Raw genomic sequence first — 26,047 nt, 5'->3', positions numbered from 1 at the left:
CAATTTTCTTTACAGTTATTGCCCTTGATTTAATGAAAAATGCCTAAAAATGTTTGTCCGCAGCCATTTCTCAGTAACTAGCAGGTAGAATTTCATGAAACTTGAAATAAACATGAACCAACATACTGCGATGATGCCCGTCAAGATTTTTGTTTGATCGGTCAATTTCACTTAGAGTTATTGCCCTTGATTTAATGAAAAATCCACGTCTGCAGCCATTTCTCAGTAACAAACTGGTAGAATTTCATGAAACTTGAAATAAATATGAACAAACCTACCTTGATGGTGCCCGTCATTTTTATTGGTCAATTTTCCTTAGAGTTATTGCTTTTTAATTGTTTAAAAATCCACAGATTTGTACATAACAAACCAACCAATTGGTAGAATTTCATTAAACTTCTTTCATTCTTTTCCATGAACATTTATTACAAACATGTGAAGTTGTATACTCACACCTGGTCACTACCTTGTCTTGATCACAGTCCCTCCCCCCCCCCACCCCCCCCCCCCCCCCCCCCCCCCCCCCCAAAAAAAAATCATTCCTTTTTTTTCAAACCTTCCATGAATATTTATCAACATGCAAAGTTGTACCGTTCCCCCACCTCACTCCTCCACCAAGTCATGCCCCTCTTTTTTCATTTTTCATTTTCCATCAATATTTAAAATTAACATGTGAAGTTTTGTACCCTCACCCGGTCTCCCCCGCTGCCCCCCTCCCCCCACCCCCGCCACCAACAACACACACAAAAAGCATTCATTTTCTGTTAAATTGATTATGACTAATGAAATTATTTGCTTCTTAGTAACATCCTAAACTTTTTGCCGGATATATTTTTTTGCCGTTCCTCACCACAAACCCTTTCGGCGGGGGATACCAATTCATCAAATTTGCTTGTTATATTTTTTTCTGTATAATTCACAGAAAATGTAAATGATTTACTTTTAATGAAAATTAGTAGATCGCGATGATTTGATACTATATCTTAGAAACAAACGCAGCACATTTTACGGCGAAAAACGTTAAATTACAACCGCGACGCTTATATAGCAAGAAGCTATTTTTTAAGTGGTAAATAGGAATGTACTTGATTTTATGTCAGAACGTTTGAACATTCATTGAAATACTTAGTTTTATGGTTATTCCTGTGTCGGCTGAACAAAGTCTCCCTGTATATGGATTCAATGTTGTTTTATTTTCTGATCCTTTCTGGTCATGGATCATGGAGAACATTTAGTTTTAATATAATAAAATTCCGCTGAGAGGTGCTAGAGGGTGTGAGTGGTGTTGCACATTTCATTAGCTCTCATAAACAGACCTAATCAAACCGTGTCGGCGATTATTTTGTTTGGCTCAGTTCTATGCTTCCAAAGGAACTTCTCACATATTTTATTGCTGTCCTCAAATGCCGTGTGGCAGCTTTGAAAGGTCCCCCCGTACATGAAATCAATGGTGTTATATTTTTTTATGCTTTGGGATCATGGAAAACATTCGATTTTACTACATTTGTATTAAAGAATTCCGCTTAAGCCGGTGCTAGTGGTCATAAAGGGGTGTTGCACTTTCCATTGCCTCTCATGAACAGACCCAATCCAACCGAGTCTGGTATTATTTTGCTTGGTTCCAAAGGATTTTCTCGCAGATTTTATTTACATCTTACACAATATGACAAAGATGTCAATAAAATAAAAATTCATTTTAGGTATAAAAAACACTAATCTACTGACAATTTAGCATAAACTATACATTTACGTGTCAATTTTATACGATATCGCAATTCAGTAATAAGAGATAGTAAGAAAACTTCGTCGTCAAATTGCGAAATTTCAATTTATAGAGAAGTTACTGTAACATAAATATGTACAGAACTACACATATTAAACCAGATTTCATTTACATGACATCTTCTAAATAACTGAAGTTGCCTTCTAAATGATAATTATGTATGCTTAATGTAAAGGAGGTAAAAGTTTGATATCTCATAAATGTTCATACGCATAGAAGTTACGATTTTGACGTGTAATTTAACCCGTAAACCAATCTTCTGATCAATAGATATAAAATCGTGTATTGGTGTAGAAAAAAAGTATATGTGTGTCATGTTTTCGTGTATTCTAAATACTGTTAGGTGTAGTCTGGATAATGTCATTGCACGACATGTTGTAAATATTACAACAGTGCAGACATTGCTTAGACAGATTATTTATGAACTGTTCTGTGGGTCTTTCTGTATGCTAAATATTTCAAATTTGTTTCCAACATTTTTGATATTGATTAAAATATCAAAAAAGAAAAAAGTAATAAATTTAATGGTAGCTAAAATATTCAGCTCAGAGATGTTATATGCTGTCACGAATCTCTGAGCTGAAACGAATCCCGTTTTGAAACATAACCAGAAATCGTGCCAGAAGTCTGTCACGCTACACGTTCCACAGATGAAATGTCATGGAGTCACCTTTTACTTTAAAATATATCCTTTTACCTAAAATAAGATAAACCATGCAACAAATTCTGAACATGTTATAAACACAATTTTCGAATGAGTATCGCTTTCTGCAATATTTTGTCCGCCATTGCATTTGTGACTCAGCTTATGTAGCCTGGATCTTCGCTTTAATAGAACAGGAATTACTCTTAAATTAACAAAAATATGCATCTGTATGACATCTATTTCGCAGTGAAATGTATTTGTTTTGATATTTTCTGGAGAACGATTCATATTCTGTTACAACAATGAAAATGACGAATAAGGTTCAAGTAAATATAACAACTTAAAGCCAATATTTAAGTAATGCCATTTTAAAATGTATTTCCTATAAGCTTAATTTTTATTTATTCCTTGAATTGAATTGTATATTGACTACGACTCATGTTATAAGCTTTCGTTTAATGCTGTCGCAGTAAAATTAGAATGTCGAACCGTTGAAAAAAATGTGACCACCATAATATAAGGTTGAAAATCGTAACGTAGAAAATGTTGGTTACTGCAGGTAAGCTCTTTTTCTTCAAGAATGTACGAGTGTTTTAAAGTGCAGTTTAAGTGTGTTCGGTGCATCAAGCAAACATTGTAACTACATGTGAAATGCTTTTCTTCTTGAAAGGGACTTGCATATATAAAAAGCATGATCATTTCTGAACTGATCTTCACTGCCAAGGTTTTTAATTTGTTATAGATCAACTCATCCTCTCTATATTTATCGCGTAGTTCCAGTTACTAGCGCCGCCTCGAATATATCATTTGCTCTTTTTCAACTCCCCTCAAAAATAGATGGAGTCAGTGTTTACAGTTCGTGTAAATGTAATTGATGACCGTAATTGTTTACCTACGTACAATTTTGATTCATTTATGAACGATTTAACCAAGAATAGAATTCATCGTTTTCGATATTTTATGAACTAGCTGCAATGATTATCTAGCAAATTACTTCTCATTAATCAAATACAGAGTGTCGGCAGTTCGAAAGGGTTGACTTATATAGTATGCATTTTTTAATGTTTTATATGACAGTACGTTTATATGTTTTTCTTGTACAAAATCTTAAAATTCCTGAATTTTTTGCCTTTTCCTTATAACGGTTAACTAACAAATTAACGTCGGTAAACATCAAGGATATATGCTGCATCTTTTAGACGTTAAAATGTTTCAAAATAAGGCATCAACAAAATACAAAAGACAACTAACGTGAAAGCATTCAAATGTTTTGTGTCTTTTTACGAAGACACACTATTTTCTTTCAGCTCCAATAGTAGTTAGAGAAATAAGGTTATAAGCGCTATCTAGCCCCCAAACTGACCCCATTTGACCTTTTGCCACTGACCAACACCGACCAATTAAAAAAACCCCGGTTTGATGAACACAAATTCCTGGGAACAAGATTCACGTTCACAATTAAATAACCACAGATTTTGAACCCAACGAAAACAAAAAGTTTTAAATACATATAATATAAATGAGTTTACAGAATAAAATATATTGTTTGAAAGAAAGAAGATTTACTGATAATATAAATCCTCGTTATGTTACAGCAAAAAACGGGAGAAAAATGATACTAGCTACCTGTTCATCTTGTGGAAGAATGAAATCAAAGTTTGTTAAAAGTACAAGAGGTAATTTAGATATTCATAAAGCAATGTTACCTTTATTACCTAAGAAAGGTTTAACACTCCCAGGATATAACTATTGTGGGCCAGGAAATCCTTTAGATAACGGACCCCCTGTTAATGAACTAGACGCAGTATGTATGGACTATGACTTTTGCTACGACAACGGTGTAAAAAAAAGTTTGTTTGTTTGTTTGTTTGTTTTGGGTTTAACGCCGTTTTCCAACAGTATTTCAGTCATGTAACGGCGGGCAGTTAACATAACCAGTGTTCCTGGGTTCTGTACCAGTACAAACCTGTTCTCCGCAAGTAACTGCCAACTTCCCCACATGAATGATCAGAGGTGGAGGACTAATGATTTCAGACACAATGTCGTTTATCAAATAGTCACGGAGAACATACGCCCCGCCCGAGGATCGAACTCGCGACCCCGCGATCCAAGTATATGTGACAAACAAATGCTTTCCAACTTAAATAACACTAAATCAAAAACATTTGGAGAAAATATTGCAAAAGATTTAGTTGTAAAACCTGCAATTAAAACGAAATACAAACTTGGTCTCGGACAAAAACGAAAATCAAAAAATGGGAAAAGGGGGTAGAGTATTTACTTGGACGTAAGTCCTCGGGAGTTAAAAGCTCACTCAAAAAGACCCCCGAAATAACTGCAGAGCCGGTAACTCTGAGCTACCACTGGAGTGATGAATTAGCAGAAGAATTACATAAACCAATTAAACGAAAATTTATTAAACGAAGAGTGATAGTTAATGATATTGATGATACTTGGACTGCTGATTTAGTTGATATGCAAGCTTTTTCAAAATATAATAAAGGTATGAAGTACTTGTTAACCGTTATTGATATATTCAGTAAATATGCTTGGGTTATTCCATTAAAGAATAAAACCGGAGAATCTGTTACTGTAGCATTTAATAAAATAGTTTCAGAAGGTAGAACCCCTACAAATTTATGGGTAGATGAAGGAAAAGAATTTTATAACAAAAAGTTTGAATCATTTTTGAATAAAAATAAGATTAACATGTATCATACATTTAATGAAGGGAAAGCTGTAGTAATCGAAAGATTTAATAGAAGTTTAAAAAGAATAATGTGGAAATATTTTACAGCAAATAATACTTACAATTATTTAGACAATTTACAAGAAATGGTTGATAAATATAATAAAACAAAACATTCTAGTATAAAAATGTCACCAACTAAAGCCAGTAAAAACTTAAATAAAGGTACTGTTTATTTTAATTTGTATGGTAATTTAAAAACACCAAAGAGTAAACTAAAGCTTAAAATTGGTGACTGAGTTCGCTTAGACAAACTTAAACGACATTTTGAAAAAGGATATACACCAAACTGGACAGAGGAAATATTTATAATTTATGGAATTAATAATACAAATCCCAGAACATACACTATTAAAGATTTGAATAATGAAATAATTCAGGGTTCGTTTTATGAACAAGAACATTTACCTACTAAACAAGAGGTTTTTAGAATAGACAAAGTTATTAGACGACACTATAAGAAAAAACAAACTTTAGTAAAATGGAAAGGTTATAATGAAAAATTTAATAGTTGGATACCATTTAGTGAATTGGAAGAAATTTAATTTAAAAAATATATTATATAAATGAGTAATAAAAATCTAATTTCTAATGAAGACAACGGATTTCCTAAAATAGAAACAATAGATCAATTAATTAATCATTTAACTAAACTTGCTGCTGCTTACAGAAAAAGTTATAAGTTTTGTGGAAGAGTAAATACAGGATTACAGATTACAGCAGGTATTTTTGGTTGCTCAGCTGCATTAGCACTTGTTCCAGCGATTCCTATAATTGTAGCAGTTGCTTGTGTCGTTCCAGCAGTAATTACAATATTTACTAATAGACTAAAAATTGGAGATAAAAAAGCTATTTTAAAATTACATCATCACAAAATAAAACAACTAATAACAAAAGCACGGATCGGGAAATTAAGTAAAGAAGATCCAAATAAAGTTATTCAGAATATTTTTACAATACTGTTAGAAATGCAGAAAGAAAAAAACTATTCAATGCCTCTTGAAACACATATGAAGGAATTTAATCTTAACGGATATAAAAGAAAAAATGTTCTATAAGTATATTATATAAATGAGAAAAATTATATCAGTTGAAGGTAATGTTGCATCAGGAAAAAGTACGTTTTTAGATATTATTAAAGAATATAATCCTAATTTTAATATAATTCCAGAACCAATTCATGAATGGCAAAATGTTATGGATCCAAGTTATAATTCATATAACCTATTTGAACTTGCTGCTCAAGAACCTCTAAAATATTCATTTCCTTTTCATTTAGCAACTTTTAACAGCCATATAAAAATGTTAAATTCTGCTATAAAATTTGATGGTGTTTCTTTTCTTGAACGATGTTATTTAACTAACGGCAATGTTTTTACAAAACAATATCATGTCACCGGAGTTATAAATGATCCCGAATGGGCAGTATACAATCTTTTCTTAATTGACCATGTTATTAAAATACATGGAAAAACCCCAATTGATGCTTTTATTTATGTTAAAACCGACCCTAAAATATTCTTCAAAGACTTCAAAAAAAGAAACAGAACTGAAGAAAACAGAGTTGGTTTAGATTATTTAGAAAAACTACACAAATTACACGAAGAATGGTTAAACAGAATGTCTCAAGAAGGTATTAAAATTTTAACAGTTGATAACAATTTAGAAAAAATAACTTTAAAATCTTATTCAAAAGATATAGATAATATTAACTATTTTTTAAACGTTCTTTAGGTGCGTTGTTAAAGATATTTTTTTCTATAAGTATATTATTTAATGGTTAATAGAAAAGTAGACAGAACGATTATTCCAAAATTATCCAGTACTTTAGGAGAAATAACAAACCCAGATAAAGATTCATATCAAAAAGTTCTTAAAAGAAGAAATGTTATTAACTCCAAACTTGATAAAATAGTTAGTGAAGAATATAAAAACATGTAATTGATAAATTAAAAAATGTTATAGATCCGTATCTTTTTCCGAAAAAACTATATAAACGCGAATGTGGTTGTTTGATGCTGGAAGAAAATGGTGGGCTTTCAGCCCCCGGGATCAAAGACCCTGGTAAAAACTGTGATTGTCCTAAACTAAATAATCACCGAAACAATCCTAAAAAAGTTATTACAACCGATTATGATACTAACGAAGAAAATATATATAAAAGCATTTATGCAACATTTAAAGATCTTGATATTAATTCCGGACTAATAAAAATGTGTTGTGAAGGAAAAAACAGAGTAAAAAGTGGAATATCAAAACTTAATGGAAAAAGATATGAATTTAAATACTCTTATTTTTTTTTGCTTTTACTTAACGATTTTTTTTTCTCTAATTATAATATATAGATGATTAAAGAAATCGAGAAATCTACAAAACAATATATAAAAAAATTTGAAATTAAAATTTTAAGTTCAGATCAAAAAATTCAGTTATACTGTGAAATCATTTAAATTCGCTGGCATGAAATTTCGCGCAAACGTGAAGAAGGACTGTTTCGCGCGGGCTTAAATTCGCGCTTTTTCAATTTTAGAAAGGAAAAATATAATAAAAAAATAATAATAGCGCGGTCTTAAATTCGCGCATCGGTCCTAGCGCGAAATACGCGAAAATTCGTCCTCACGAATAAAAATGATTTCACAGTATTCGAATATAAAAGATATAGACAATACTCTTAACTCTGAACTTAAAACTTTAAAAGGTATAAAAATAAATGCTGTTTTAAAATTAACTTTTGTGAAAATGAACAAAACAGATACAATATATAAATCAGCTTATTTTCAATCTAACCCTTCAATTATTATTGATATAAACGAAATAAAAAACACTTTACATCAAGCCTTTGATGAAATAATAAATAGGATTGGTAATTGGATTTCAGAAGGAAGCGGCTGGAGAATAGAGTCAGTTGATGCCCATTATATAAATAGATATAAATATACACCGCTGGCTGCTTCTAGTTATTTAGAATTACCAAAGCCATTACAACACCATAGAAAAGGACTGATAAATATAAAGAATGATGATAATGAATGTTTCAGATGGTGCCATTTGGCTTACAAATTTCCTGTTGAAAAAGACCCTCAAAGAGTTTCAAAATATAAAAAACATATAGAAAAACTCAATAATAAAGGAATAAAATTTCCTGTTACATTAAATCAAATACCTAAAATAGAAACTCAGAATGAAATTAGATTTAATATATTTGGTTGGTCTTCGACCTCCGGAGACGGAGTCTCTGGTTATGAAGATTGACAGGAGTCCCTGGGAACTTCCAGTTCTCATAATAATGTTTATCCATTGTACGTATCAAAATATCAATATGAAGAACACTGTGACATGTTATTAAAAAGTAATAATAAAAAAACACATTATGTTTGGATTAAAGATTTTAATAGATTAACTTCATTTTAAAAATCTTGAACTTTATGTTCAATTAGGATTAAAAATAACTAAGATTCATAGAATATTAACTTTTGATGAAAGTCCTTGGTTAAAAGGATATATTGATTTTAATACTCAAAAAAGATCTAAAGCAAAAATTCTTTTTTAAGTTAATGAATAATTCTGTATTCGGTAAGACATTAGAAAATTTACGTAAGAGGGTTAATATTAACCTGACGCATGATGAAAACCTTTTATTAAATTATATTGCCAAACCTTCATTTGTTAGCTCAACGATGTTTAATAAAAATTTATTTGGAATTCATAAAATAAAAGAAAGTTTATTATTAAACGGACCTTGTTAGGTCGGAATGTGTATTCTGGATTTATCAAAATATTTAATGTATGATTTTCATTATAACTTTATTTAAGAAAAGTATAAAGGCAACTGTAAATTACTATTTACCGACGCTGATAGTTTGTGTTATGAAATAAAAACCATAGATACATATAAAGATTTTTATAAAAATAAAGATTTGTTTGATAATAGTGATTATGATTCTGAATCAAAATTTCATTTCGACGATAATAAAAAAGTAACTGGAAAGTTAAAAGACGAAGCTGCAGGAATTCCCATTGTTGAATTTGTTGGACTAAGAAGTAAAATGTATTCCTATTTATTAGAAAACCAAGTTAATATTAAAAAATGTAAAGGAATTAAAAAACATGTTGTAAAGAAATAGTTTATAAAAATTACAAAGATACCTTATTTAATTCAACCCAAACTAACCATACCTTTAAAGTTATTCGTTCTGATAAGCACAATATTTCTAGTTATGTTATTAATAAAACATCTTTATCATGTTATAACGATAAAAGATCTATTAAACCTAATGGTATTAATACATTAGCCTACGGACATAAAACCATAAATTGTTAGGTTATGTCCTAGAACCATAAATTGTTAACCGAATATTCTTAACGTTTAAACCATCTATAAAAATCACACCATCTGTCTTAAATTGATCAGCATAATTAATTGAGATTGGTTCATTTTTTCTGTTATTTTTTACATTGTAACTTTGAAGAATTTTATTTTCTTTGTTTTTTAATTCTAATTTAACTTCTACTTTATTTATTTTAATTGCATCTATAAGAATAATTAAGATGCAATTTTGTTAAATTGTTACATTATTACCATTTTGAACTAAACCAGGACTAGCATTATCAACTTTCCATTGAAATAATACACTATCAGTATTTTCTGTTGCAGATGTTAAAAACAAAGGAGGTTTTCTTATTATTTGTTTTTCTATTTTACTTACTTTTTCATTTATATTATTGAATATTCCCATTATATAAAAAATTAAGTTTATTATTTAACTAGATAGAATCTGACATAACTTCCTGGTTCTATAGTATATTCATCATTTCGATGCAGCTCAATATATTCATGATAAATTGTAAAATACATTTCTTTGATAAAATTAATTTTAATTTTTTTCTTGAAAACAAATCTATTTTTTGAGTCGATACTTTTTCTCTCAGGTGTTATATACTCTTTTCCATTTATCTGTTTACCCCACCAGTCAAAAATAAAATAAAATTTGTATCCTTTAGAAAATAAGGCATCAATGTCTATGGTAATGTTAAATTCAATTATATAATCCCCATTAATAAAAATTTTATACTCTGTAATCTTATTAGCTCGCATTCCAAATAATGCAAAAATATTTTCCGTCTTTAATACTTTTTGTTGTAATTGCTTATCTTCAATATCATATAATAGTTTTCCACCCGCACCCTTGTGATTCTTTACATGTAGTTGTCTGCTATTGTAGTATTCAAAAAGAAACACTTCACGTATTACTTTTTCTAGTTCTGCTTCTATTGCTTTATATTTATTTTCATGTTTAAGAATTACTTCAGCTAAATCATCAAATCGTTTTGTTGTAGCTTGATCAGAGCTTTTAATTTCATTATTTATATTGTCTATTCTTTTTTCAAAAACATTATATATATTGTCTATTCTTCTTCCAAAAATAACGTCTTGATTATCATATGCATCTAGCTGATCATTAATCATGTTAATTGCTTTAGCATTAGCAGTAACTGATTCTCCTTGTTTAGCTGATATTTCAACTACGGAGTCCAGATCATTTATTATTTTTTTAATTTTATCATTAAATTTATTAATATCTTTTTGTAACAGACCTGTAAGTATATTTAAGTCTGCGTACTTTAAATTATGACGTGTGTCGACAGCACTAATCAAGATCCGAAATTGTTTCTTAAAATTTTCTATTTTAGAATTAAGCTCTTTTTTAAGGTTATCTAATGTTGTGGCATGATCATCACCTCTTTGTGAAGCTGCCTTCTCCAGTTCAGATTTATATTCTGCAAATTTATTTGAAAATGAGTCGATTAAATCTTGATTGTTTTTGTAAAGTCAGTGTTAAGTTTATTTACTTCTGTTCTGATTTCTAACTGATACATATTTTGCAACTTTTTCTCGGCTTCAATAATCTTGTGTTTTAGTTCTTCATGTTTAATCATACTATCTTTTAATTCTTGAACTTGATTGTATAACTTTTCAAAATTAGTTCTAAATACTTTTTGTATGTTGTCATCTGTCAAATCAGATTTCTCTTCAAGTTCTTTAATAGAATCAACCATAGCTTTCATTTCTTCTTCAAGTTTACCTTGTAATTGAATTATTAATAATTGATTCTTTTAAAATCTTTTTTTTTAATTCTATAATATTCTTTACTTCTTCTTCTAATGTCTGTTTTATAGATTTGATATCTTCAAGTTTATAGTCTTCTATTACACTTTGAACTTTTTTAAACACAAACCGTTTTGAAACTGCATCGCCCGGTTTTTCTGGATTTCCTAGGTTGATAAGGTTATTACCTCCCATATCTAATGTTCTGTTCATTGTATTATCAAGTTCCTTATTTTCATGAAGATACGATTCCATGTCTTTTTTAAGCTTTTTGTATTGTTTTCTAGTGGCATAATCACTAACTTTGCTTATACTGTCAGGTTGATTAATTTGTTTTACATCATTAAAAAGCTCCCATCTATATAATTCCCGTAAAGTTTTTTCTCAAAAACTTCCTTGGTTTGTCAACATATAAGAAATCATATTTTTGTTTTGTTGCATTAACAAAAGAGTTGTGATCTTATCTATATTTTGTTCATCACAAATCATATTATTTTCTCTTTTACCAGGACTTTCAAATAAAATATAATGTGAACAGTTAATACGGATATCCTTCGGTGTTTTATAGTAAGGCTGACTTGAATAAATTACAGAACAGTTTTTGTGACGTCCTTGAATAAAGTATTTTGTTATTTCATTCTGAACCTTTTTTTTCTTCACATACAAAATCATCAAATATTACTACTTTTTGTTTTTCTGGTTCAAGATCATTAACATCAATTATTTCATTATTAGAACATTCAGGTATTTCATTTGGATTTACTTTAATTCTTTTTGCAATTTTATTTAAGTGGTCTATTAAATCCTGATATTTAAATTGTTCTAGGTTTTTAGCATATAGGTATAATTTATCATAATATATAAGAGGTTTTCGGAGCATATGCATTAACGTATTTGTTTTTCCTGATCCGGAAGATCCACATATTAACATCCTAAAACATGAATCTGGCATAAAAGGGTAAAGTTGCTTTAAGTTATTAGATTTATCACTTTTTGTATCATAATTAGGAATTTTCATTATATAATAATATTACATTATCTTACATTATTTAACATTATCTTACATTATTATATAAATGCTAGCAATACTTCATGAAATAAGAATATGAAAAAACTTAGTCGGACAAAAGATAAGAGCTAAGAGAGATGAAATAATGAGAGAAAAAATCAGAAAAGCTACTGGTCAAGAAATGTATAATGAAAATTATAAACCAATTACAGAAGGAATAGAAAGCCAAAAAGAACAATTATCAAGTCAGTTAAAAGCATTACCTGGAATTAAAGAACAATTAGCGTTACTTGGTGATGAAATAAAAGACATACAAACATATCAAGGTTTACCACAGCTTTTCAAAGAACCGCAACCAATTACATGGTCTCCTGAAGAACTGGCGAGAGAATATAAAAAGTACAGGGAAATAAGCAAAGAACCTACTGAAGAAGAAGTTGAAAAAGTACTTGAAGATTATGAAACAACTGTAGAATTGGGAGCAAGACCAAAAGAATTTACGGTTGATCTTGATAAAGACATTGATTTAGAACTTTTAGATGAAAAATATAATACACCACAAGATGTGTTTGACTTGTTTCACAATACATCTGAAGATCCAAAAGAAAGAATGACTAGGGAAGAAGTAGAGCATATCATAAAAGTTACAACAGCGGATATAAGAAAATTTGGTGATGATTCTGGTGCAAATATCGAGAAAGAAAAATCCCACAAGACTGGAGTTGAAGCAACAGAAAACAATAATAGCTGAGTCGGATAATTTAAAAAAATATAGAGAAGCACTCCGCGATATTCTTAAACAAGGAAAATATATGGGAAAAGGAATAAGATATCATAACCCATATAAAGTTTCACCAAATGGACAATATGGTAATTTAATTATTAACTTAAATAAACTTTATGGTCAAAACAAATTGATTGCAAAGGATCGAACAACTGGAAAAGAAGTAATTAACACTAAAGTAGATGATGATTTAATTAATAAAAGATATAACAATAATAAAAAACATTCAATATTTTCTAGGAAAATATTTAAAGAATTAACAGAAAAATCAGGATTACCTATCAATAAAAGATCTACGAAATTTAAAAAAGTAATTAGAGGAGAAGGTTTTAATTCAAATCTTTGTCCATGTAATCCAGAAGAATTGGTTAGTAACTTGGAGTTAATTTGTGGTTCAATTAATTCCGGAAATAATAACGAAGAACTGAAAAATGAAGGTATTAGCATAACTGATGTACTATTAAAAATAAATAAATTGTTACCAGAACAACATGAAATGTTATATAAAAATTATTTTTCTTGAATATATAAATGGAACAAAAAATAGTATTAAGTTCTGAAGCGGTTGAAAATGATACTAAAAATACTCCAAGCGATTTTACAATCAGATTCAGTCGTTCTTTAATTTTAGATAAAAATAAAACTTATGTTGTTGGTTTGGATAGTATTAACACTATGACTTACTCTTGGCATAATATTAGTGATGAATACGATAATAAAAGAATTCGTTATAATAATGGTAAAGATTGGAAAGATATAATATTTACAAATGGTTCTTATAGTTACACAGATATTATTATTATATCAGGGAAACAGTGGAACCCGTAGGATTGGAACGGAAGTCAGGAATTTAGCTGCTGATAAAATTACAGAAAAAATTAAAAGTTTCAAAAAACCTGCTGTTGGTAAACCTGTTGGTAATTTAATTGTCAAGGAATTACAAAAAACAAATTCAAATAATGAGGAGGAGGATATTGATATAAGATTAAATAAATTATTGTCAGGATCTGGGGCTTCAGCTCAGCGTAAACATATTAACAGATTAATTTATAAAAAATAAAATAATATATAATATACATGTTTAGAACAAAACAGTATTGTGAAAGATACAGACTAACTCCTATTCAATTAGATACACCTTTAATTTCTGTCTTGGGAAATAATGTTAAACAACAAAAAAACGGGTATCACTTTACAATTAATGATAGAAGTTCATATTTTGATTGGTTTAATGGTTATTTTGAAGTAAGTTTTAAAGTTAATAAACTTGCTAATGGTAATAATTATGCTGATGGAGATCAAATTGCTTTAATTAATAATGCAGCTTCAATAATTGATCAGCTTATAGTTAAACAAAATGGAAAAATTGTTTATGATTGTAATAATTTATACAAGGTAATTAACTATAGAAATTTAGTTGAACTATCTAAAGATTACACAGAATCAACTGGAACAAACGAATTTATTTATTTAGATGCTACTGCTACTGCTGCTGATGATGATAATCCAGGTTTCAAATTTAGAAAGGTATTAATCCAGGGTGGAAATGAGGTAAATGCTAAAATTCCATTGAATAATTATTCATTTTTTCATTGTTTGGAACAAAACATGTTACCACCAAGTCAAATACAAATAACACTTCAATTAACAAATGATGATGAATTAATTTACAGAGCTAATGCTGCCGATGCAGGTAGGGTAATTATAACTAGATTAATTTTGTGGGTTCCGCGTTTAATTCTTAATGAATTTGGATTTAATTTAATTTTTTGAAAAATATATAAAAACAGGGTGGAAATACCTTCGTGAAATGATTTCACAGTCAACAGATACGCAACAGGTTAATACGACTTTTAGAATAAGAGCTGGTGTAACAAAACCCGAACATGTATTTGTTTATTTACAACGATCTGATAAAAGTAATTCACAAGAACAAAATCCACATTTATTCAGAAACTGAATACACATGTATATCAAGAATTTATGATGACGTTCTTAATTATTATTATAAACAAAATAATAAAACTACTGGAAGTCTCTTAAATAGATTTAATTTTAAAAAATTGTTTGGATTTGTTCATTTTAACTTAGAATTTAAAAAGGAAGTAATTGTAGAAGATCCTAAGCATATAACATTACACTTACGTTTAAATACACTTCCCACTGCAAGATATCGTATTTAGCAATTGTGTTGTGTGAAGAAACAGTTACAATAAATACTATTGGAAATGAACTTGTTATTGTTTAAATAAAATATAAATTTAATATATAATGGTATCAAATTATATTGAATATAAAGTAAATTTAACAGATGGACAAAAGAAAAACTTAGCGAAAGCTTATAACAACAAAATTTCGCATACTTTTAGATTAAAATAAGAACTATTACGTGAAAACTTCCCTTTACTTTTAACAAAAACACAAATTAATCAAATTGAAAAGTCTATTAGAAGTAAGAAGGGATTAGAAATTACAATTTCAAAAAAAAAAAAAAAACATATGTCCAGTCAAGGTCAAAATGGTGGATTTTTAGGAACTTTGGCCGGATTAATAGGAAAAACAATTCTTCCAATGGCAGCAAAAATAGCTCCAAAAATATTGGCTCCTCTAGGTATCGGTGCTTTGTCAGGCCTTGCCAGTACTGGCGTAAGTAAAATACTCGGAAATGGTATGATTTCAGTAGCTAATAATAAGAGAAATATGATAACACCGTATATAGCACCTAATCAAAGAAAACAATTAAGAGGAACGGGAATACTTAAATTAACTCCAAAACAAAAACAAGATGGAGGTTTTTTACGTATGCTTGCGGCAAGCCTTGGAATACCTTTGATCACATCTTTGTTAAGTGGTAAGGGGCAAGGTCAGGGTATACAGATAGATTCACAAAGAAGACCTTACAGACGAATTCCAATAGTAAAAAAATAAGTTATAAACAAACCTATCTCTAACTTTGAAATTGAACAATGGGTTAAACAGTTACAAATTAAAAACTTTAGGGGTGTATTTAGTAGAAATAATTTACCAAGAGTGAAACTCTCGGAGACCGCAGGTTTACCAAAAACAAAAGAATCAAAGACAAAGTCTTCGGAAAGTTACACTTTACCAAAGGTTGAATGTGTAATAATTAATTTAGATAACTCTATTGGACCTGGAACCCATTGGGTGTGTTTTATTGATAAAATATATTTTGATCAAACCAAGGGGTTTCTTCACAGTACTTTGTACTTTGATCCATTCGGACTTCCTCCACCAAAAGAAGTAATCAAATATATACCTAAAGTTAAATATAATAACATACAGTATCAAGATAAAACAAGTACACTCTGTGGTTATTATTGTTTATTTTTCATGAAAATGTTACAAGATGGTGTAAACATTTATGATTTATTGTACAAAATACTAAAAGCTAACAATCAAAAACAAAATGAACAAATAATTATTTCATATTTCAGATCTCAATACAACAAGTAATCTAAAAATAAACGTTTACATTGTACACGGAAGTGACGTACTTGTAATCTAAAAATAAACGTGAACATTGCACACGGAAGTGACGTACTTAAAATCAGCTACTTGTAATCTAAAAATAAACGTGAACATTGTACACGGAAGTGACGTACTTTAATCCAGTCTATTGTTACGCTGCTGTATGTTGTTGAGTTACCAATTCAATTCTATACATATTTCCTCAATCAGTTTCCTTTTTTTTTATTAAAGTTCCAATATTTATGCTACATTGTAGTAAATTTTGATGTTTTTCAATTAAGTCATAAACTAGAACAAGGTGTCGGCAATATGAATCTGTATAAGGTATACCTTTGTGATGAAGATAAAGTCCTATAGCACAATCCTTTGGCCAAGTTGATTTTAATGTTTTAATTATCAATCCAAGTTTATATGTACAAAACACAATATTTCGATTATTTCTGCATATTTGTTGATCTAAATTTTTAATAATTTCAACACATTTATCAATATTTGATGTATACACAACAAAATTTTCTATAACTTCTCCTTATCCAAATGATTTTGTAATTTCTTCTTTTAATTCTTTCTTCAAATCATTTCTTGTATGTTGTTTACGCCGAGGTCGAGTTGCATCCGCTAGTTTGGAGTAATATTTTGTATAATATGTTTCAGTCCATTTTACACATATTTCATCTTGTTTGTAGTTCTCCCCAAGATGGGTGGTCAAATTTATCAAATCTCCTAAAAGTTCAGTTGCTGTAATGTTATCCCTGAAATAAAATACAATTGTATTAGCATAAGCAGGAACAAGTAAAATTTATCTCAAAAAACACAAAATAACATTTCTAAAGTTAGTGAAAAACGAAAAATATAACTTACATTGTTATCGTTTAAATTCTCCTTTTTCTGTTGTACAAAAGATGTCGTAGCTTGCTTATTAATACAAACAATGTTCCGATGTTATTAATCAACTAAAGTGAGATGCTGCCAACTCGCACGTCGTGAATATTCTAAAATCCGATAACTGCCAGACAGCGAATACTCTTAATAAAAAGCGGTCAATATTGTGTACGTGTTAAGGCTGAAACTATTCTGTAGTTGTTTTCAGTCTTGATATAGATTTTGAAAATTGAATATATATTTTTCAGTACTTTATTAAACCAGAGGTTTTCGTTGGATTCAAAATCTGTGTTTTTTTACTGTGTAAGTGAATCTTGTTCCCAGGAATTTGTGTTAATCAAACAGGGTTTTTTTAATTGGCCGGTGTTGGTCAGTGGCAAAAGGTCAAATGGGGTCAGTTTGGGGGCTAGATAGCGCTTATAACCTTATTTCTCTAACTACTTCCAATGCACACATCTTCTTGGGGACCTCTGCTGGGCTAATAGCTTTTCTTGGATTAGAGGCGGGGACATTTACATAGCAGTGGATATACGCCTTAAGCAATAATCAATTAATATCTACGATTTTACTTTCAGTCGAGGCCCGCTAAGTGCATGATCAAAAGCATCACAAAGTAAAAGAATGATGCAGTTTAGTTGGTTATGTCACCTGCTGGAACTGTCGCCATTTTCGTTGAAGTTTTCCGAGTCCTTGCCTAAATTATTATTATCATTTAAAAATTAAATCTAGCGTGTAGGTACCAATGTCCGGTGTAACATCGTAACAAATGTGTTCAGTATAAATATACGAGCTTCCTGTTTGTCCGTATTTTCTGTCCCAGTTCAAAGGTATCTATGTACTAATCTGGGTGCACACATTTTCAGTATTCGAATTACTGTTGAAGTCATCTAAAAGTTAAACAAAAACAAAGTGTCTGTAATTTTGTTGATTTGAACAATACTAAGTGTAAGCGTATATACAGGTGCAAAGTAAACCTTGAAATGATATTCCGGAAGTGTAAACAATTTTACTTTAAAATCCATTTTGAACTGATTCATACTACAAGCCGACAAAATGTAAAATTAGATTGATTATGTATTGATCCATAACCAATGATTTATTATCGTTGACAAAGTTTTATAAATTACAACAGGGAAGTAAAATCAGCTCCCCGCTTTTAAACCGCAGATGAAAATGTGATATTGAATCTGTTCTAGCTTAACTATTGTTAAATCCTAGCATATTCAATTCCCAATTCATAGAATGCCAAGGTTCTTCTAATATTTATTGCGAATACTTGATAACCGTAATTTTACACCGACGTACAATTTTGAAATCAATCGATCATGGATTTCGATCTGCAATGGAATAGATGGGATAATAATGTCAATCCCTTACAACTTGAGGACCGGGAAAACTTTTCATTAAATAAATAAAGTTCTTTTGAATGTCGGCTGTGTGAAGTATTTCTTTCAAAGTATTAATTTTTATCCTTCCATTTTTTAAAACGACACGTCATGTATATTTTTTCTTGTAAAATATCTTACGATTCCTATTATCCTAGCTTTATTCACAAAAACAACTCTAAGGAAAGAACGTCGGTATGCAACATGGACATATCCTGCATCTATCAGACGTAAAAGTTTTGAATATGAAGCGTCAACAAATGCAAGAAAAATTATAGCGAAAGCCTATAAATGTTTTGTCTACGTTTCTTCACTATGAATTTCTACGAAGTAAGAGTAACTTATAGTGCAAGGTCCTATGATAAAATATATTTGACATGGCGTGCTGCATTCTAATTTACTAATATGTAAATCTTGAGCTTGTAAAGCTTTGAGAGTATTATAGCCAGTGAGAAAATCTTGAAGAAATCAAGAAATACATGACATTATGTTACTAAGAGTCCGTGTTAACCTGGCTAAATCCAAGCTTTTATATTTATTTATTCTAGGATATTCGTTTCTAAAACTTTGTTGTTATTTGGTTGCACAAGTGTTTAGATAGAAAAGTGTAATTGCATATGATGTTTGTGGTACCACGTATAGAAAACATATGGTTACGTTCTTTGGCAAAGTATGGACATCTTAACAGGGATGGGGTAAAACTTTTTAATTACATGTCGTTTACCAAAATTATCGATCTAATTATATACTTCTTGCAACATACTACTTTAATGAAAATATTCTTCCTTATTGTACAAATTTAGATAATTATGTACTTTGATTCTTCTACCTGCTTTTATTTGTGTGACATATTTTGAAACACTAATATACGGGTTACGTATTTATTATTAATTTTGATATAATAACAGTACTTAATTTATTTCCTCCAGTATGAATCTGTAAATGGTAAAGAACACTAATGTCAGAGAAACTGTATTAGACATTGTCGGCTTAAGTTGATGTGGACAATGAACTGTGAATGTGCTGTAAACACTGGGGGTCTTTTTAAGACATACTTGTATTTCATTCACTGTTACAGTAGCTGACTTTAATTTTGTTCATGACAGAACGTTATTCAAGTATTATATAAACAGACTGAATGAAACTGAGTCTTGGTTATGTTCTATGCTTGTATAGGAAATTATTAAATTTGGGACAATTTGAATGAATGATAGTATAGGAATGTTCTTATAAGACATTAGAAGAGTTACTTTAACCAAGTATGAGTACAGTGTTTTATCAAGAGCTCACCAAAATATACATGTACTTAGAATAAGATTTCTTTTAAAAAAGATAGTAATTATACAAAAGTTCCATAAGCTATGTTTCTCATTTCATTTGATACATTTTGTTTCTGCCTTCGTCATATGTACGTCCATCTGTCCGTCATCATATAGCCCGATCTAGCTTCTCAAAATCCTCTTCTAGGACTTAAACGAAACTTCACAGAAATGATATTTTGAAGCCTTGTTGTGCGTATCCTTGTTTTTTTGTTGGTTTTTTTTTTTTCACTTTTTTGTGGAGTTAGGGTCCTTTAAAAGTAGTTTTTGAATGAAATAAGTCCGAACTGCTTTATAATTAGCAGGATTTGAAAACAAAATGATCCGTACAAATTTTAACTAAGCATGTATTATGAGGTTCATATTTAAATGATCTTGTACTGAGTAATGACCCTTTGATTATCATACATAAAGTCTATGAAAAGATTTTTTCTGTAATTCATCTCCAAATTTCATTCAAGTCTATGGGATTTACTGAAATAAGATGTGCATATCGTTGGTACATACTGCTCGAAATATTTTTTCCGGAGTTATGTCCACTATTCATTTTACTGAAAAAATGTTCGGACTACTCCTAGTATACTATTTGTGTGATTTGACTGAAACGTCTTAGGAATGATAGTTGCAGGTCTATATTATTCATTCGACGCCGCCCTGAAGGCGGTGTCGAGTATATGGGATACACTTTTATTTCGGACCCTGTAAAGATGGTAATGAATAGTTTCGGAGTAATAAACTGAACACAGTGAATAGTTTGTAAAAGGATCAACGATATTGCACAATGCATTTTAGTGAATAAACAAAAAATGGCAAAAAGAAAACATAAAAAATGTATGTAATGCAACTTATTATGTGATTTAAAACAATGCTATCTGTCTATCCTCTCCTTATTTGTAGAGCAGAACATATTTTTTTTATTTACAATTTCGTCAAAAATGTTGATCCGATCCGATTTATTGATAAGGGAGGTTACTCTGTAAGTCAAGTTTTCTATTTCTATTCTTAGCATGACCTACTTACCTATCTCATTTTCTATAAATAGAACACACCGCAGATATATCATACTGTAAAGCGTGAATCGCCTGGACAAGGGAGCGTTCGTGTATTTTACAACTTCGAAGAGAATATTAAAAAAAAAAATATGGAAAATTACATTTGCCTGCATAAAAAATCCTTGGAAAAAAAACGTATTTACAAGGTAAATAAAGGAATCAATAAGCATAGATATGCCGCTGTTAACTTATTTTTAACCTTTTTGTCTTATTTTCTTTGTTGATAGGTACAGAGATGTAATTTCAGAATGCGCACACTTTTGCAAATTCCTATTTCTATTTGTTTGTTTGTTTGTTTGTTTTTTTCTTTCTTTTTTTTTTGCTTATGTGTCATATAGATCTACTCATTGTTTACAGATATACACTGTCAACTAAGGTGTGCAATAGGCTAAAGAGCACTTGGCTGAATTTGTCAGTGACAAGTTAATACTTCTTTAAATGTGGTTAGATCGAAATATCAAAAGCCATGGGACCATAACTTATCAAAGCATCAGTGACTTTAAAATAGAATTCCCTGTTGAATTTATATTTTCAGTGATTTTATATGACTAGTCAGTTGCTCTGGTTTTATTATATCTTGTTACTTGCTTCTTTTTTTTTTCTTTTTAATTTAATGGATAGTTTTTGTATTTGTCCATTCCTGACAAAAAAAGATCAAATAAAACAAAAACAAAAAAACATTTTCATTGAAATATTTTCTACACTTTGGCAGTGGGTTATTATGCTTTCTAAATTTCTTGTAATATTAGATTTGAACTAGACACTGACATACTCCTAGTAACCTTACAGTTCAACGAGGACTTCGAGTTTATCGTTCATCCGAAAAAAAAAGAGAATTCTATGATATTCCAAAAGTACATAAGAAAGAGTCATGCTTTGTGAATAGGGGCAATATAGAGATTATTTATGTTATATCATTCTTTTCTTGGACAAAATATTTGATTGTTTTTGTCAAGGGAAACAGTAAATTGATGTGTATAATCTGCATTCTGAAATCTATAATGTAGGTGACTAAGGTCCATAAAACTTCATCAGTAAATAGAAAACACTCATTACATTACATGATAATAAAAATAATGGTTTCTGTGAACCACAACTTTGAAATAATTTCAACATTTCCTCATTTCCCAACAAACTGCATTTCTGTGAAACTTCATACACACGCTCCTGCATATAAGAACTTTTCACAGGAGACGACCTTAGCTAGTGAAATAATTACATTAATTTTGTATGTAAAGGGACCACCTACTCGCAATGTTAATGTCATTGCAGGTAGAGGATTTGTATTGCATGGTAAAACTTTTCTATCATGTTTATTCTTCATGTTTTAAACAGTTTATAACATATATTGTTTTATGTGCTAATGTTGATAACTTGTAGCCAGTCAGACTAATAAAAACAAAGAAAAATATCAAACAGGGAATGCCACGCACCAAAAGCGCAGCCTCCTCAAAACGAACCCCCCAGCACGCAAACGCGTGCACCACACACACACACACACACACACACACTCAAAGCTTACACATCAGGACAAAACGAACAACACACACACACACACTCAAAGCCAACACATAAGGACAAGACGAACAATAAGCATACACACACGCGCGCACACAAAGTCAACACACAAGGACAAAACGAACAAACAAAGGAACACAGTGGGGCACCGCCTTGGAACGGTCAGTGGCAAAAACACCACTGGGGAGCTTAAACCGGTTTAATAAAGTAATGATTAGGTGATTTCTCATATTGCAATAAATGTACTTCAGACACAACACTTGGCGGCGTCTTTGATGCTTGCATCAATGAATTTCCTTGTAAGTTATGGATTGTACGTTGAACGATTTGATGAATTAATTGTATTTCATTATTAGAGATAGAAATTATGTAGACAGGTCCTTTTTCATCATTTTGGGAACGCAATCAACACCAGTGGAAGTAGGAAAATGCTCTTGAAAATTGTTTTATTTGAGAAAATTTGCAAATAAACAAAATCTATGTAAAGATATTTTTGTGTAAAATATTAATGGACTGCATTTTAGTAATTGTTCAATAGTATAACTGTTGTTTTAATGACCAAAATATACATACAAATTAGCAAAACTATTTTAAACCGGCAAAATTCCTAAAAGGTAATACTAATTTGGGAATGCTAAATTCAGAACTGGGGAAAATACTTTCTTTGCTTTGGGATTACCTCTTTTTACTGGAGGTAGATTTATAGGAAAAAAAGGCCCTGCTAGAACTTTTTGTCAACGCTTCATTTCAATATTCTAGTCCAGATTTCAATGATAGTAAAAACCTTGTTTAGCATATCTTTGGCATGTCCGCTCGAAATATTGTTTGCGGAGTTATTACTATTAAAATCATTTCTGAATAAAATGAGTAGCAAACCTAGGTACGGGTCCTGCCGCTAAACAATTTTTCACTAATATATGATCCTTGATTTTTACACTTAAGTTCACATAACACCGTTAAAAGTTTTCACATAACACCGTTGATCAATTTCATAGTATTCAGTTACAAAATCTATTTATTTTACCTCATTTTTTTAGAAACTTAATGTAAACGTAAAGTGTCCGTTTTATACATTTCATTCCGCTATTGTGAGAAAAGGTAAATAGTTATACATAATCAGTTTCGCATAAAAGTAATGCTTTGACCTTTCTAAAAAAATTATATTCTATAATATAAAGAATCATCATCAGACTTTATTTAAAGCGAACAGCGTCAATAATAGTAAATATAGGCAAGTTCGCGAACGTAGCGAGCCGAAAAAAGAAGAATAGACATTCAAGGGTATTTTGATATAACGAAAAAATGGAAGCTTTGCCGAAAAGGGAGTGCGATCGCAATCGTAGAGGATAATTTGTTTAGGATTGTGCACTTTAAGCACATAATTGTATAGTTCTATAAATAAACGTCGGACTTCAATATTTTACGATTTTGACATTTCATATAGTCCGACGTTTTATCGAAATTATAAATTTCCCTTTAGAGCGTTCCGCAAAATATCTTGCGGAAGGTTTTACAAGTTCACGGTGGAAGTGACTGAAAGCGATAACTAAATACTAACAACGGACAAAGAAACCTATTTTACACACCAATTGAACATACTGTCTTACTGAAAATATTGAAGATTTCTCCGCACACTCAAAGTGAAATTTACATCCATGCTCTTTCGCAACACAACATGAAACTGTCAAATCTTCTTTATTATAAAGAATGATTTTAGACGAAAAAATAGTCTCACGGTTGGCTTTGAAAAAAAAATGCGGCCGGTTACTAACGTATTGTCTATGTAGTATGCATATGTTTATAATTGATGGGTGTAACCAGCATTTATTGGTTTTAATTTAATTAAAAGTTATTTCAATAAATTATTAGTTCATATCAAAGCAGTTTGAAAGGCTAGTCCACGTGTATTCGGCGGTACCATGCGTTAGATAATGGCCGCAGATTTTTCACTAGAGCCGTAGGCTATACGTATTTTTGGTCTAAGCATGTATAATTGATTCTATATATTTATTCAATGTTGTATTGTTCATGATATTTCATTAAATTACGGTAGAAGAATCTGTGTAATGTGTCAGGGCAGTGACTGGAGGTGCAGTTTAAGTTACGGTAAACCAATATATCACGTGTTTGAGGGTTTTCCTACATTACACTCCAATAAAATAAGGTCGAAATCTGTGCTATGCAAACGGCTGTCATTCGATTAAACTTGACACAGGTTCATGTTGAACACCCAAATATTAAAAGGCGCCCTGTGCAAGTTTAATGTTATTGAACTACTACTAGGGATACACATTTTGATAGTTTAAAAATCTGTACACTAGTTTAAAGTGAACTTCAGATGATCACCAAACTGTAATTACATGGTCTCCGATCAGTCTCATTTCAGTATGCACAGTTAATGGGTGTGACTTGTCACTGTCTTAAAGCAATTTAAAAATAGTTTGCTCGTTACATTTTAACATTTTCCATGAAAAATAGTAACAGATACTTGCTGAGAAAAGGTTAACTTGTACCGGTAAACAATCCAGGAACACTGGTTAGGCCAACTGTCTGCCGTAACATAACAGAAATACTGTAAAAACGGCGCTTACCAAAACAAACCAATAAATGAATAATTGTGTTTTGAAACGCTCCCTAGACAGTCCGCATTCGATGTTCACTGTCAGACTTCACATAAACCGACAAGGTCTATTTATTTCATTGTAATTTCAATGGGCAGGGTATTACAAAATACGCATTGTACTTTAGATTTGTTATGTGCCAAACAATGATTGCCGAAAGAGAGCGGCATATATTTCTTCCGCCGTGAAACAATGGACATCGTTGGGGTATTTTTACCCAATATTTTTCCAACTATTGTTGGGATATTTATACTCGACCATAAACGTTATACTAAAACCATGAAAGCAGATAATATGCATTTTTTGAGTACAATGTAATATATGCAGAAGAAAAAATCAAACTCACCATTATGGTATGTTAATCCGGCAGCGCAGGACAAGGAAGTACATTTTAAACGGCATTCAACGAAATGAACGATCATCAACACTGTATTTCACGGCCTGGATCTTGGCGCTGGGCCAATGCATTTATATTTTCATGGGTATGACTTGCGCAGTATGGTTCAATCACACAGGTGTCATGTTTATTATAAATGTAAAGGAAACATTATATATTTAAGTGGCAGGGACCAGTTTCGCATTTGGTCCGGGTACGTTTTTTAAATAGAATAGACAGATGCACTTCAAAGGCATTTATATTCAACTGGTTATTTATGATGTTTATAGAACTGAGGATTCCTGCGTACGAGTAGTTACTGTGTAAA

The 26,047-nt window shown here is 30.5% G+C and overlaps 1 protein-coding gene across 3 annotated transcripts in view; it reads right to left on the bottom strand.

The window, feature by feature from the left end:
• The window catches only part of LOC123549461 (heat shock 70 kDa protein 12A-like), a 61,995-nt gene extending 36,149 nt beyond the window's left edge, over window positions 1-25,846 (bottom strand). For 2 of the 3 annotated variants that reach the window (XM_045337579.2, XM_053534982.1), the window contains exons 1-2: window positions 25,690-25,846; window positions 18,189-18,335 (exon numbers count right to left, since the gene is read on the bottom strand). In XM_045337579.2, coding sequence (XP_045193514.2) covers window positions 18,189-18,206 — 18 coding nt within the window. In that variant the 5' untranslated portion in view covers window positions 18,207-18,335; window positions 25,690-25,846. The remainder of the gene's footprint in view (window positions 1-18,188; window positions 18,336-25,689) is intronic. The other variant, XM_045337578.2, reaches the window with a different exon arrangement.
• Window positions 25,847-26,047: the final 201 nt, after the last annotated feature.

Source organism: Mercenaria mercenaria, unplaced genomic scaffold (genome assembly GCF_021730395.1).
Source record: "Mercenaria mercenaria strain notata unplaced genomic scaffold, MADL_Memer_1 contig_4337, whole genome shotgun sequence".
Taxonomy (NCBI): Eukaryota; Metazoa; Mollusca; class Bivalvia; order Venerida; family Veneridae; genus Mercenaria; species Mercenaria mercenaria.
The sequence above is the reverse complement of the archived record's forward strand: the minus strand, read 5'-3'. Positions and strand labels throughout refer to the sequence as shown.